At 36.4% G+C, this 15,180-nt stretch overlaps 1 protein-coding gene across 9 annotated transcripts in view; it reads right to left on the reverse strand.

Annotated features, from left to right (window-relative positions):
* Positions 1–15,180, reverse strand: part of MEF2A (myocyte enhancer factor 2A) — a 179,955-nt gene that overhangs the window by 10,127 nt on the left and 154,648 nt on the right. For 6 of the 9 annotated variants that reach the window (XM_019983504.2, XM_070775017.1, XM_070775019.1 and 3 more), the window contains one exon: positions 2,976–2,999. The exons of the other annotated variants lie outside the window; for them this stretch is intronic. In XM_019983504.2, the coding sequence (XP_019839063.1) occupies positions 2,976–2,999 (24 nt within the window). The remainder of the gene's footprint in view (positions 1–2,975; positions 3,000–15,180) is intronic. 9 annotated transcript variants of the gene reach the window in all.

Genomic DNA, 15,180 nt, shown 5'->3' on the forward strand with positions numbered 1-15,180 from the left:
TTTTTTAATGGCAGACTCAGCCATGTATCCCTTCTTCAGACGCTTATGAATGGAGAAGCTTTGAGTATAGAACTTTTAAATAAAATATAATACTTCTCATAGGGCTGCAGATGACCAATGGTAAATGCTTGCTGACCAACAGCATCTACATAGCATCCTATCTACAGTGGGAGTGAAACAAAATGAACTACAGAATAATCAAGTCAGTTTAAGACAGTCACCATTCTCTAAGGGTATGGGTATGAAAGAGCAGTTTCTCACAATGCGCTGCCTCAAGCGAACACGTTCTAAAACTGAGAATCAGTGAAAGAGAGACTCCAAGTTTCATGTGATTAGAACACAAGAAGGCTAAAGCATAACTCCAGGGTTTTTTTCTAAATGAAGAAATTACAGCCTGGTAACTGACATTTAGGGGGCCTAAGCCATATCAAAATATAACTCAGTGCCCTTGAGATTACAGAGAATCAGGATGTCATTCAGTTTTCTCTATCACTATTTCAAATGGTAATCAAATTGAAGACCTTTGGTTAGATCTAGATATTTCATATCTCATTTTATTTTTTTTTAGTTTGTATTTTCTATCCAATCTTAAGTTAGACGATATTAGAAAGACCACTCAGGCTATACTGGCCTGATTCTTGTCCCAGATTCACTAATTCCTGAGCACTGGAAAAATCCTTCACCCTCTCCAAATCTCTTTGGTTGTAAAGCAGAGAAGATGGTGATCACTGCACTGCTGCTTTGCAGTACTACTGTGAGAATCTAGTAAGGCAACAGTAAGAAGTGCTTTGATAAATTAAGTACTTCGGAAATGTAAGATATATCCTTAAATTGTTCTAAGATACTCTCTGGCCCAAGATTTCTACATAACTGGCTTTTTTTTTTGTTGTTTTTTGAAGGTAAATATCCACAGCTATTCCCTTGGAGCTGTCAGAAAGGAGAGTTGTTCTAGAATTGCAAAACTTCTAAAGGCATCTTTATAGCCTGGCTCTAAATGGGCCTTTAGTGTAGGTTCCAGGGCACTCACTTTGGGTCAGACCCACTCATGATTCTATTCTAGAGCTCAAGCCAATTTGAACAACTTTCTAGATTCTAACAGATTGTGTCTCTGATTGTGATTTGGTTCTGACACACAGAGCTCTGCATTTTAATTAAGTTTTAGAATTTGAATTAACTTAAGTTTTAGAGAATATCAATGACTATTTACAGTTTCTGGTTAAATGTTTGTTTCTTAATCAAAAGTATTTTTATGTGCTTGATTTTAGTCTTCAAATACTTAGAAATTTACCTTTGAGATTTTGTAATTGAGGGTATACTTTAAGGAATGTAAAAGTCAACATATAACAACTAGGTATACATTTTTGTCTCAGCATCAAGTTAAAAATTTTAGTGCATTTTTGAGACAGAGATCTACTTTGAGAGAACAGAGATCTGTTCTCACAAATTTTGTCACTGAAACTTCAGGAGTCAAATACTAGGTGAAAAACACAGTATGCCATGGTCTAGCCTGGCTCTATCCATGCCCTACCTTCACCTCCACGGAAGTCTCCTAATGTGACCTCAAGATGGGGTGGTGGTGGTGGTGTGTGTGTCTGTAAAACAGTGACACTCCAATACATTGGTTCTACCCATCAAGGCTCATAATCTCAACGGCACTGATTTCCACAGCCACTAGAGGGCAACATACTGCTAGATAATTCATAAATTCACAAGGAAGCATTCATGATTAACTTCTTAAGGGTATAAATAGTGAGATTTAATCTAAGACACATTATTTAATCTTAAACTATCATTTGCTAATCATTATTGTATCAGTAAGTAAAGTATTTGCCTAAAAGATACGTAAAATCTGCACATGATATAATCCAACACCACAAGAATTCCATGGCCAAGAGATTTCCATGGATTGTCTAGTCCTTGGGGTCCCAAAGAGTCACACACGACTTTCACTTTCATCACTTTCGGTGTATTTTAGTTATCCAATGTGAAACCACATCCAAAACTGTGAGAGTGATCACAAAGTTAAAGAAGAATCTTTAATTTTAAGGACAGAGCACAACCTTATTTGAAAAGAAACAAATTGCGCAAAACACACCAGCATGCAAATATATGTAATAATAAAATGTAAAACGAACAGATGCCTTTCCCCCATGCTTTCATGCAATCTAAACCCCTGCCCATGCTAAAAACTAAACATTTTCAAGTCTTTAGTTCCCTTAAAGTCACCTAATTAGCAGCTGACTTCGAAATCAGAAGATCAGTTCTGTGAGATTTGAGTTTTAGTTCCCAAAGAAAGAGCAACTGAAAGTTATTTTTAGTCAAATTTATTTTCTAGAAGAAAAGCCAATAGAAATCATTTGTTTTTGAAAAAAAGTAACAGCTACTATTAAGGACAGAATATCTTCTGATAGAAAAAAAGGAAGTTTGTGTATGTTCAATTAAAGACATTCGTTTTAATAAACAGGGAACCCCCTTGTGGTTCAGATTGTCTCATGCAGGATGAAATAATTCTAACTCTGTGAAAAAGGTGACCTCACCAAAAATGATGTAATCTTTTTGAAAGAAAGAGAAACAACACAAGACAGTGTGTTACAATCTGAGGAACTGTGAGGGTGAAGTCATTTTCTAAAAATATATTAATAATTTGGGGAACTATGTAAGGTATTTTATATCTTTCCTTAAAAAATTCTTTAACATGTCTTGTGATCACGGGCAGCTATTGTTTATAAAGGCTCTATTCCAAAGTTTCCAGAACAAATAAAACAGGTCAAGATATATAATTGTGAGTAGAAAAACCACATTCTGCAGTACCAGTGCTTGGTTCAGTTATTCAGAATGTTTGGACAGTATTTAACAGCAAGGAAAAAAAAAAAAATCTGTGTAACAAAGGGAACATTACTCAGATAAAAACATTGAAAAGAATTAGTACTTTCCATATCTTTTTCAATTCCATTCAAGTAGAAACCCACACTCACCAACTCCAATTCCTCTTCCTCCGACTGCACTCAGCACATAAGAGGAATAAGAGAGTTACTAAGACTGTTGGTACTTGATATAAAATACTTCTTTAGAAAAACATGTTATCTGAACACTGTGAGTTGTCTGGAAATCTAAAGAGATGATTATATAGGCAGTGAGTACAAATATACATTATTTATTGTCTCTGTACCTGTAGCTGACTTCAAAAGACAGGAAAGATTCTTTTAAGTTCTCTAGGGCCAGGATTTAAAGATCCTCCTACCCCAGTTTGTTCTGTTCTTATGCCATGCTGTGATAACATATAAAAGGACTTCCTAATCGTGAAACTAGTTTCTGTTTGGAATCTGGAGAACGCTAACACTATTTTTTTGTTTTTGTTTGTTCAGACACTAAGTTGTGCCCAACTCTTTGTGACCCCATGAACTGCAGCACGTCAGCCTTCCCTGTCCTTCACCATCTCCTGGAATTTGCCCAATACTTACATCTAAATCTCCCATCCCTACCCTACCTGGTTACACATGTACATTTATCTTAATTAAATTCTGTGGTGGGCAGAATTTATTTTGTCTTCTTTTTTCCCCACAGTAACTAACACAGTATTATGAAACAATAAGAACTCAAATATTTGTTAATAAGTATAACAGTTTTACAAATTTATATATTTATCATTTGCAAATATAATTTTCAAATGAGTATAATAATTTCAATGGAGAAAAGCCACATAAAGAAAATGAGAGGAGAAATGAATTGATAAATCATACACAAAAGAGATGAATGAAACATATTGCTCCTTTTCTTTATACACATATAAAAATATTAATATACTAGAATAATCCAACTAGTTTTTAAAAATTATTTTACTTGAGTAAGTCAAGCTTCTCTGTCAATCTGCGAAAGGTATCTTTATAAGCATCAGTGATCCATGAAGTCCCAATCTGAAAGCAGGTTTATCTGCAGACAACAGTGTGAAAGAGGAGTAAGGCTCATCACTGACTCTGAAAAATAACTACCTGGCCTATAAACTGCTGTTTCAAACGTGGCAAAATCCTCTTCAACTGTTTTGTTATACATATCTTCACCCATCTCCAACTGTTAAGACACAACAAAATACTATAGGTGTGTGTGTATTCATTTTTCACTTTAACCTACAGGGATAACAGTGTAAATACTGATAGTTTCTGGGGCAGATTTTAGAATTCCACAGAGATGCTTCATGAACTCTTAAAAAAGACCAAGATAACTGACAAGTTGCTAAATGTCAAACTTGTAGTTTGTCCATCAGTTTTGCAGTTTATTACAATTCTTATAAACATACTTCTATGCCTTAAATGAAACTTCCTATAGTTTTTATTTCTGAAGGATAGTGGCAGTATTCCACATCCAGTTCCTGAAAGACGAACCAAATGACTAGGATTCTCCACTATAAACATCACTATTTTTCTTTTTATAATCAACAATTATTTGGGGAGTGATATTCTGAGATTTTTTAAATATCTTGTTTCTCCTTAAATTTTTGCTAACTTTAGTACTCATCCATTGACCTTGCCTTCAAGGTCTGCACTGTTGTATTACAATGGTGATTTGCCATTTCGCTCATTCTTTCTACAGGCATTGATTAGAAGTCTTCTCTAACGAAGAGCTGTCCCTTCTACATTTATTCAATCACTAAGTAACAGTCTCATTATTTTTTAATTCTTTGTGTTATAATGCAATAATATTATTTTTTTTTCTTTAAACCTTTCTTTTTTGAGCAGTTCAGGAAAACTGAGGGGCATACAGATTTTCCATAAACTCACATATACATAGCTTTCCCCATTACCAAAGTGGTACATTTGTTACCATTATCACCCAACATCCCTAGTTTACATTTAGGGTTCATTCTTGGTGTTGCATAATTCTATGGGTTTGTTCAAATGTATCAATAATTATAATATCAGAGTGTTTCACTGCACTAAAATGCTCCATGCTTTGCCTATTCATCCCTCCCTTTCTCCAACTCCTGATCTTTTTACTAAAAAAAAGAAAAGTTTTGCCTTTTCCAGAATGTCATATATAGTTGGAATCATGCAGTATGAAGCCTTTTCAGATTAGCTTCTTTCACTTAGTAATCTGTATTTAATTTTCCTCCATTTCTTTTTATGGCTCAATCACTTATTTCTTTTAGCACTGAAAAGTACTCCATTGTCTGGATGTACCAGTTTATCCAGTTACCCACTGAAGGACATCTTGGTTGCTTTCAAGTTTTGACAATTATGAATAAAACTGCTATAAACATCCATGTGCAAGTTTTTATGCAGGTAAATACCAAGGAGTGTGATTGCTGGATCATATGGTAAAAGTATGCTTAGTTTTGTAAGTGGAGAAGGAAATGGCAACCTACTCCAATATTCTTGCCTAAAGAATCCCGTGGACAGAGGAGCCTGGTGGGCTGCTGCAGAGTCAGTCATGACTGAAGCGACTTAGCATGCATGCATGCATTGGAGAAGGAAGTAGCAACCGACTCCAGTATTCTTGCCTGGAGAATCCCAGGTATGGAGGAGCCTGGTGAGCTACCGTCTGTGGGGTCGCACAGGGTTGGACACAACTGAAGCGATTTAGCAGCAGCAGTTTTGTAAGACGTCACCTGTCTTCCAAAGTGGCTTACCATTTGGCATTCCCACCAGCAATTTGTGACAGTTCCTATTGTTCCACAAACTCACCAGCATTTAGTGTTCTCAGTGTTCCAGATTTTGGCCATTCTAACATGCATGTAGGAGTATATCGTTGTTTATTTTGTGGATCATGCCTATAGTGTTATATCCAAAAATGCATCACCATACCCAAGGTCATTTAGGTTTTCTCATTTATTATTGTCTAAGAATATTAGAGTTTTGCATTTAAAAATTTTGGTCTGCAATCCATTTTGAGTTAATTTTTGTGAAGAGTCTGAAACCGAGTAGGGCCCTGTGGGGCTCCCAGGCACAGAGGCCTTTCTGTCCCCCATTTCTTGTAAGCAAGACTTTCTACATGCATTGATTACAATTCCTAAGGAAGAGCTGTCCCTTCTCCATTTATTTATTCAGTCACTAAGTAACAGTCTATTTTTTATTCTTTGTGTTATAATCCAATAATATTATTGTTTATTTTGTTGTTTAAATTATTCTAGATCTGGCCATGGGGAGCTCCTCTGAAAGGTTGGTTCCTCTGACTTGACATGTATTTCCTTATCTGCTGGCCCCTCTGGATCAATGTGTATTTTCCTGGCCCTAGCTCTACAATCGATCACTTCTGCAAGGAGGCTTGATTCCTGTCACTGGAGAATGGTGTTTAGAAACTAGGACCTGAGGGCTAGGTGTGCTCGGTTTCCAGGTGTCACTCATTTAAGACTCAGCAGTCAGAGTGAGGAAATATCAGATGTATTCGAATTCATGTGTACACACATCTATACTTTTGTATCTATCTGTATATATGTTTAAAAAAATACATTTATACTGAAACCTCCAACTATAAATCCAGAAAAATAGGGTTCATTATAACCTTCCCATTCACCTTGCTTAACTGAAACTTTCTCAAAAAACCTGGCTTTATCTACAATGTATAGTATTCACTTATTTAAGGGTGTGTGTGTCTGTGTGTGTTTAACAAATTTACCATCTTGAGCAATAGTTTCCAAAGTTATTTAGACCAGTTCATCCCCTTCCATACCATATCACTCATTTTTAATAATTATTCATGTATTTCATCTTGGGTTCCCCTGGAATCCTGGTTGATTTTTTTAACTGCATATAGTTAAAAAAAAAATCACTCTGTATTGTCTAGACTGATTTTTTATTCTCTGAACAGGGCCTTTTCATGGAGTGAATCTTAAACTTTGATAAATAGCTATATATCCATTTTTTATGGACTATGCTTTTGGTGTAATTCTCTAATGTTTTCTTCTGAAGTGTCACAGTTTTGTGTTTTACATTTGGATCTATAATACATTTTGAGTTAACTTTTGTACAAGGTATGAATTACACTCTGAGGTTCTGTTTTTGCATACTGAAGCTAAACTGCTGCAGCACCATTAGTTGTACTGACTGTCCTTACTCCACTGAACCGCCTTACTACCTTTGTAAAAAACCAACTGAATATATTTTCTGGGCTCTCTTTGACCTATGGTGCTCATCTTTTTGCCAGTACCACACAGTCTTTTAAAAAATATTTATTTATTTGGCTATGCCAGGTCTTAGTTGCAGCATATGGGATCTAGTTCCCTGACCAGGAATTGAACCCAGGCTCCCTGCATTGGAAACATAGAGTCTTAGCCACCAGACCACCAGAGAAGTCCCCCACACATTCACTACTGTAGCTTTACACTACGTCTTGAAACCAGGAAGTGTTAGTTTATCTTGTTCTCTTCAAAACTGTACCGGCTATTGTAGTTCCTTTGCCTTTCCACACGTACTTTAGAATCTGCTTGCTGATACCTACAAAAATCTGTGCTGTGATGTAAACCAGGGTTGTGTTTAATCTTCCAACCAATTTAGGAAGGAATAACATCTTGACATAGGTTTCCCTGGTGGCTCAGTGGTAAGGAATCTGCCTTCAATGCAGAAGATGTGGGTTTGATCCTTTTAGGTTGGGAAAATCCCCTGGATAGGAAATGGCTACCAACCTCAGTATTCTTGCCTAGAAAATCACATGGACAGAGGAGCCTGGCTGGCGATAGTCCATGGGGTCACAAAAGAGCTGGACACAACTTAGCAACTGAAAACAACGTATTTGGCTCTTTGGTTTCTTTCAACAATCTTTCATAGTTTTAGCATGAAAATCATATGGTTAGATTTGTAGGTATTTTTTGAGTAATGTTTAAATGATATTTTAAAATTTCATACTCCAACATGAAACTTCCACTTGAAGATTTTTTGGTAGGTTCTTTATGCTTTTCTACATATTATATCTTCTATGAATAATGTTTAATTTCTTCCTTCCAAGTATGTATGCTATGCATTTAATTTTTTTGCCTTACTGCCTCATCTAGGACTTCCAGTATAATGTTGAATATGAGTGGTGAGAATAAAACATCACTGTCTAGTTTCAAATATTATTTTACTACAAGACTGAAATTTCCCCTTATTAATTGTATTAGTTGCAGAATTTCTGAAAACAGTCTTCATTAGGTTAAAAAAGTTCCTTTCTTCTCCTAGTTTGGTGAAACTTATTTTTATTATGAATAAAAGTGGAATTCTTTTAACATGGTAAATTATAGTGATAAACTTAGAATCAGCCTTTGGTCTGACTCTTTTTCTCTACTGTCTGTTTTAAGTTTCATTAATTTCTGCTCATTTTTTCCTTTTCTTCTGGTTCCTTTCAGTTGTTTGCTCTTTTTTCTCTCCTAAAGTAAAAGCTTACTGATTTGGGACCTTCCTCTTTTCTAATATAAATGCCATCAATTTCCCCTCTCAAAACTCCTCCTAGTTGGTCTCCAAAATTCTGATATGCTATAGATTTCAAAATTTCATGTTCTTTAATCTCTATATGTGGCGGTTTTCCTGTTATCTTTCTGTTATTGATTTTATTATGGTCAGAGACTGTAATCCATATGATTTCTATTCTTTGAAATTTGCTGAGGTTTTATGACACTGGATACCCTGCTGCATGTTGCAAGTGCACTAAAGAAGAAATTTATGTTCTCCTATGCAAAGTGAAGGGTTCTATAAATGTCTCTTACATCAGGCTGGTTAAATATTTCTCAGTCACCCAGATCCTTAACTGAATTTTCTGCCTACTTGTTGTATCAACTACTGAGAGAAGAGTGTTGAATATTCCAACTATAATTATGGATTTTTCTCTTCTACTTTTTAGTTGTATCATCTTTGTTTTCTGTATTTTGAATGTTTACTGTTAGTTGCATACACATTAAAGATATTTCTTGGAATATGTAATATTCTTCTTTCAGTTCAGTTCAGTCCAGTCGCTCAGGCATGTCCAACTCTTTGTGACCCCAGACTGCAGCACGCCAGGCTTCCCTGTCCATCACAAACTCCCGGAGCTTGCTCAAACTCATATCCATCAAGTCGGTGATGCCATCCAACCATCTCAACTTCTGTCATCTTCTTCTCCTCCTGCCTTCAGTTTTTCCCAGCATGAAGGTCTTTTCCAATGAGTCAGTTCTTTGCATGAGATGGCCAAAGTACAAAGGAGTTTCAGCTTCAGCATCAGTCCTTCCAATGAATAATTCAGGACTGATTTCCTTTAGGATTGACTGGTTTGATCTCTTTGCAGTCCAATATGAGTCCAAGGGACTCTCAAAGTCTTCTCCAACACCACAGTTTAAAAGCATCAATTCTTTGGTGCTCAGCTTTCTTTACGGCCCAACTTGCACATCGATACATGACTACTGAAAAAACCATAGCTTTGGTAGACAGACCTTTGTTGGCAAACATTTGTCAGCAAATATTCTTTATCCTTTTTTATTTATTTTTTAACTTTACAATATTGTATTGGTTTTGTCATATATCAAAATTCTTTATCCTTGATAATATTTATTGTGAAGTCTACATTGTTTGAACTTAATATGGCTGTACTAGCTTTCTTTTGGCTAATGTTTGCATAGTATATTTTCCTCCATCTTTTTACCTATGTCTTTATATTTAAAGTGGAGCCCTTATAGACATTGTATAGTACGACCTTTTTATTTTTTTTAAAAAACCAATCTGACATTTTGTCTTTTAACTGATGTTTATTACCATGTTTATTTGTATAGTTGTATTAAAATCTACAATCTTGCTAGCTATATTTCATTTGTTCCATCTGTTCTTTATTTTTTGCCCTTTCTCCCATTTCTTGGGATATTGGAGCATATTTTGTATTTCCATTTTATCTCTATTGCCTTATCATTTATACCTCTTTTTATTTCCTACAGTTTTACTTGGGTTTACAATATCTGCTTTCAGTTAATTTGAGTTAAACTTCAAATGTATACCTCATCATGTGTAAAGACCTATAAAAGTATATTTCTAATTCTCTGCTCTGTCATCATGTTAGGTTGGTACAAAAGTAATTGTGGTTTCAAAACGCACTGTTGAACTTTGCTGTTTGATATTGGAATACATTCTTAAATAAATGTGGTTATGTCATACATCATTTTAATGTACAATTCTCACTTTATTTTTTTGCTAATGACTTACTTTGTGTGTATGTTAATCACAGTCGTGTTTGACTCTTTGTGACCTCTTGGAGCCTGCCAGGCTCCTCTGTCCATGGAATTCTCCAGGCAAGAATACTGGAGTGGGCTGCCACTTCCTCCTCCATAATAACTTACTACTTGCTGTTTATATTTATTTTAGACTAGAGAAATGATGTTAGACAAAAAGCAAATTCGAGCAATTTTCTTATTCAAGTTTAAAATGGATTGTAAAGCAGCAGAGACAACTTGCAGTATCAACAACACATCTGGCCCAGGAACTGTTAACAAACGTACAGGGCAGTGGTAGTTGAACAAGTTTTGCAAAGGAGAGAAAGCCTTGAAGATGAGGAGCACACTGGCCAGCCATCAGAAACTGACAATGACCAAGGAGAGGATCATCAAAGCTGAACCTCTTACAACTACAGCAGAAGTTGCCAAAGAATTGAACACTGACCATTCTACAGTCGGTTGGCATTTAAAGCAAACTGGAAAGGTGTAAAAGCTCGATAAGTGGGTGCCACAGGAGCTGACTGAAAAATAAAACTGTCGTTTTGAAGTGTCATCTTCTTTTATTCTATGCAAAAATGATGAATCATTGCTTGATGGGATTGTGATGTATGACAAAAAGTGGATTTTATATGACAACCAGCAATGACCAGTTCAGTGGTTAGACTGAGAAGAAGCTCCAAAGCACTTCCCAAAGCCAAACTTGTACCAAAAAAAGATCACAGTCACTGTTTGGTGGTTTGCTGCCTGTCTTATCCACTATGGTTTTCTGAATCCTGATGAAACCATTACATGTGAGAAGTATGTTCAGCAAATCAATGAGATGCATCAAAAACTGCAATGCCTACAGCTGAAATTGGTCAACAGAATGGGCCCAATTCTTTTCCATGACAACGTCTGACCACACATTGCACAATTAATACTTCAAAAGTTGAATGAATAGGGCTACAAAGTTTTGCCTCATCCACCATATTCACCTGACCTCTTGCCAACCAACTACCACTTCTTCAAGCATCCTGACAACTTCTTGCAGAGAAAATGCTTCCACAACCAGCAGGAGGCAGAAAATGCTTTCTAAGAGTTCTCTGAATTCCAAAGCATGGGTTTTTATGCTATAGGAATAAATAAACTTATTTCTTGTTGGGAAAAATGTGTTGATTATAATGATTCCTCCTTTGATTAATAAAGATATGTTTGAGCCTAGTTATAATGATATAAAATTCATGATCCAAAACCACAATTACTTTTTCACCAACTTAATATATTTTATTTCTACATGTGCTGTAAACACAAAAGTCACTGCCACTACTTTTGCTTTAGAGAGTCAACTATCTTTTGAAGCAAGTAAGAAGAGGGAAAACAGCCAGATCTTGGTTTCTAATAACATTCTCCAAAAACAGGCCAAGGTTCCTCAGAGAAATGCCTGATTGTAGAACTGGAGCAGAAAATACACAAGATGATCCTGAAGCATTCCAAAGTAACCAGAAAATAAAACAGTAACTCCTCTACCTTTACCCCCGCTAAAAAAAAACCCAAAACAACAAGGGTATATAAAAGGGGACAGGAACCAAGTGAATAGTCCTCAATAGCTAAAGCTGGAACAATTTGAGCAACAGAATAAACCAGCACTGGTAAAATCATATATTAACAAAATTTAGTACTACTACAACCCAAAGTATAAAATCAATGTACATGAGTTCATATTAATATAAATAAATGATTAAATGAGAGAGAACAATAAGTGACCTGTGCAGAAGAACTCCAAATAATGTATAATCTGTCCTAAAAGAGGTGGAATATAACCTCCATTCCTTATATGTGGGCCTCACACAGTAAGTTCCTTCCAAAGTGGGCAGTATGGGAACGGGTAGCAAGTGAAATACTATACCAGCAAGGTTATCAAAGTGATCAACAGTCATGGAAATAGTATGTACCCTTGATATAATGTGATGAAGAGGGCACATTAGTTCCATGACCTTCCTCCCTCAAATGTGTAACACCAGCCTAACCATGAGGAAAACATCAGAAACACTCCAACTGAGGAACATTCTACAGCATATCTGACCAGTACTCCTCAGAATTGTCAAGGTCACTAAAGTAAGTAAAGTCTCAGATAAATTTCAAAGACAAGAAGAGCCTAAAAAGACATGACTACTATGTCTACTACTACTAGACACACTACTATTCAATATGGTATCCTGGATTAGATTCCAGAACAGAAAAAGACATAAGGTTAAAAACTAAGAGTATGTGAATACTCTTAGTTTAAAACAATGTATAAATGGACTTTATAACAATTTATCAACATTGACTCATTAGTTGTAATATTAATCTGTTAGTAACAGGAGAAACTGAGTGTGAAGCATATGGGAACTTTCTGTACTATCTTTGCAATCTTTATATAAATTTAAAACTGTTCTAAAATTGAAATTTATAAAATGGAAGACAAAATTAACTTTATTTTTAATCTTCATTTATTCCATTTCCATTCTTTATTTTTATTTATTGTACAGACCCCAAAATTTTCTGGTAGCATATTCCTTCTTCCAAAGGACATCCTTTAATATTTTTTGTAGAGTATGTATGTCTCTTGGCAATAAATTCCCACATTTTTGTTGAGCAAGTTTTTATTTCTTTTTCATATCTTGAAAGATATTTTTGCTGGGTACAGAATTCTAGGTTGAAAGGAGGTATTGCTTTGTTTTTTGTTTTCTTTTGACTCTTCTCTTTACATTTCAGTTTGGGTAATTCTGTGGATGGATTTTTATAACACTGTACAGGAGGCAGTGACTAAAACCATCCCCAAGAAAAAGAAATAAAACAAAGCAAAATGGTTGTCTGAAGAGGCCTTACATATAGCTGAGGAAAGAAGAGAAGCGAAAGGCAAAGGAGAAAAGGAAAGATATACCCATCTAAATGCAGAGTTCCAAAGAATAGCAAGGAGAGATAAGAAAGCCTTAAGTGAACAATGCAACGAAATAGAGGAAAACAACAGAATGGGAAAGACTAGAGATCTCTTCAAGAAAACTAAAAGATACCAAGGAATACTTCATGCAAGATGGGTACATTAAAGGACAGAAACAGTACGGCCCTAACAGAAGCAGAAGAGATTAAAAAGAGGTGGCAAGAATACACAGAAGAACTGTACAAAAAGAAGATTCACGGCTTCAACAGTACATGAATCGAGAAAACCCTCAGATGTACAAACTGGATTTAGAAAAGGCAGAGGAACCAGAGATCAAACTGCCAACATCCGTTGGATCATAGAGAAAGCAACGGAATTCCAGAAAAACATCTACTTCTGCTTCCTTGACTACGCTAAAGCCTTTGACTCTGTGGATCAAAACAAACTAGAAAATTCTTAAAGAGATGCAAATACCCCACCACCTTATCTGCCTCCTGAGAAATCTGTATGCAGGTCAGGAAGCAACAGTTAGAACTGGACATGGTACAACAGACTGGTTCCAAATTGGGAAAGGAGTACGTCAAGGCTGTATATTGTCACCCTGCTTATTTAATTTACACACAGAGTACATCATGTGAAATGACAGGCTGGATGAAGCTCAAGTTGGAATCAAGATTGCTGGGAGAAAATAAATATACTCAGATATGTAGATGATACAACCCTAATGGCAGAAGTGAAGAGGAACTAAACAGCTTCTCAATGAAGGTGAAAGAGGAGAGTGAAAAAGTTGGCTTAAAACTCAACATTCAAAAAATGAAGATCATGGCATCCAGTCCCATCACTTCATAGCAAATAGATGGGGGAAAATGCAAACAGTGACAGATTTTATTTTCTTGGGCTCCAAAATCACTGTGGACAGTGACTGCAGCCATGAAATTAAAATATGCTTATTCCTTGAAGAAAAGCCATGACAAACCTAGACAGCATATTAAAAAGCAGAGATATCACTTTGCTGACAAAGGTTCGTCTAGTCAAAGCTATGGTTTTTCCAGTAGTCATGCGTGGGGGTGAGAGTTGGACCATAAAGAAGGCTGAGCACCAAGGAATTGATGCTTTTGACCTGTGCTGCTAGAATAGACTCTTGAGAGTCCCCTGGACAGCAAACAGATCAAACCAGTCAATCCTAAAGGAAATGAACCCTGAATATTCACTGGAAGGACTGATGCTGAAGCTCCAATACTTTGGCCACCTGATGCGAAGACCCAACTCATTAGAAAAAACCCTGATGGTGGGAAAGATTGAGGGCAGGAAGAAAAGTGGGAAACAGAGGATGAGACGGCTGGATGGCATCACCAGCTCAATGGACATGAGTTTGTGCAAATTCCATGAGATGGTGAAGGACAGGAAACCCTGGTGTGCTGCAGTCCATGGGGTGGAAAAGAGTCAGACATGACTGAGAACAGCAACAACTTCTGTTTATATTTCAGTTTGGGTGATTTTTACTTACAGTAGACCTACAGGTCTTCCTCCTGCCAGGCCTTTAGTGCAGAGTCTGAGTTAATTTAATTAAGAACTAGGCTGAGTTTGTGTTTCGTTGCTGGTATTGTTACCCTCAATATAGTTACCACAGGCCTCAAATGCCTCTGGAGGCAGTGGGAGACAGGTTTACTAGAGGTTTTTTTGCTTGTTTTTTCCCCAAAGAAAACTGCTACATTCTCAGTTTTAAGCCTTCTCCTTTGTGTTATGCATCAGGCTGCAGCCTTCTCAGAAATTCTGCCATGATATGGCACTGTTCCTTCTTCTTCACCACAGGCTGAGAGAGCTTCCCTTTCCCATTGCCCCAGTACAGTGGGAATTCACCAGTCCCCTAAGGGTGACCATTTGTGTTGTTCATCTCTTCATAGATTAAGACTCCTACTCCATAGGAGTGAAATAGAAGTACCCAGAGAAAACTTTTTGCCCATACTGTAATGGTGGCTCTTCCCCTATCCCAGCTGTATACCAAAAAGGAGATTTTTTTCAGAACATTCCCAATTTTTTCTGCAAGAGAGAATAAGACTTGCCCTATATCGCTATCCCAGAGGTTTTACAGAGCTCTGCCAGTGAACACTTGGTCTCCAGAAATTCACCAATCACCCTA

The sequence above is a fragment of the Bos indicus genome, chromosome 21 (assembly GCF_029378745.1).
Source record: "Bos indicus isolate NIAB-ARS_2022 breed Sahiwal x Tharparkar chromosome 21, NIAB-ARS_B.indTharparkar_mat_pri_1.0, whole genome shotgun sequence".
Taxonomy (NCBI): domain Eukaryota; kingdom Metazoa; phylum Chordata; class Mammalia; order Artiodactyla; family Bovidae; genus Bos; species Bos indicus.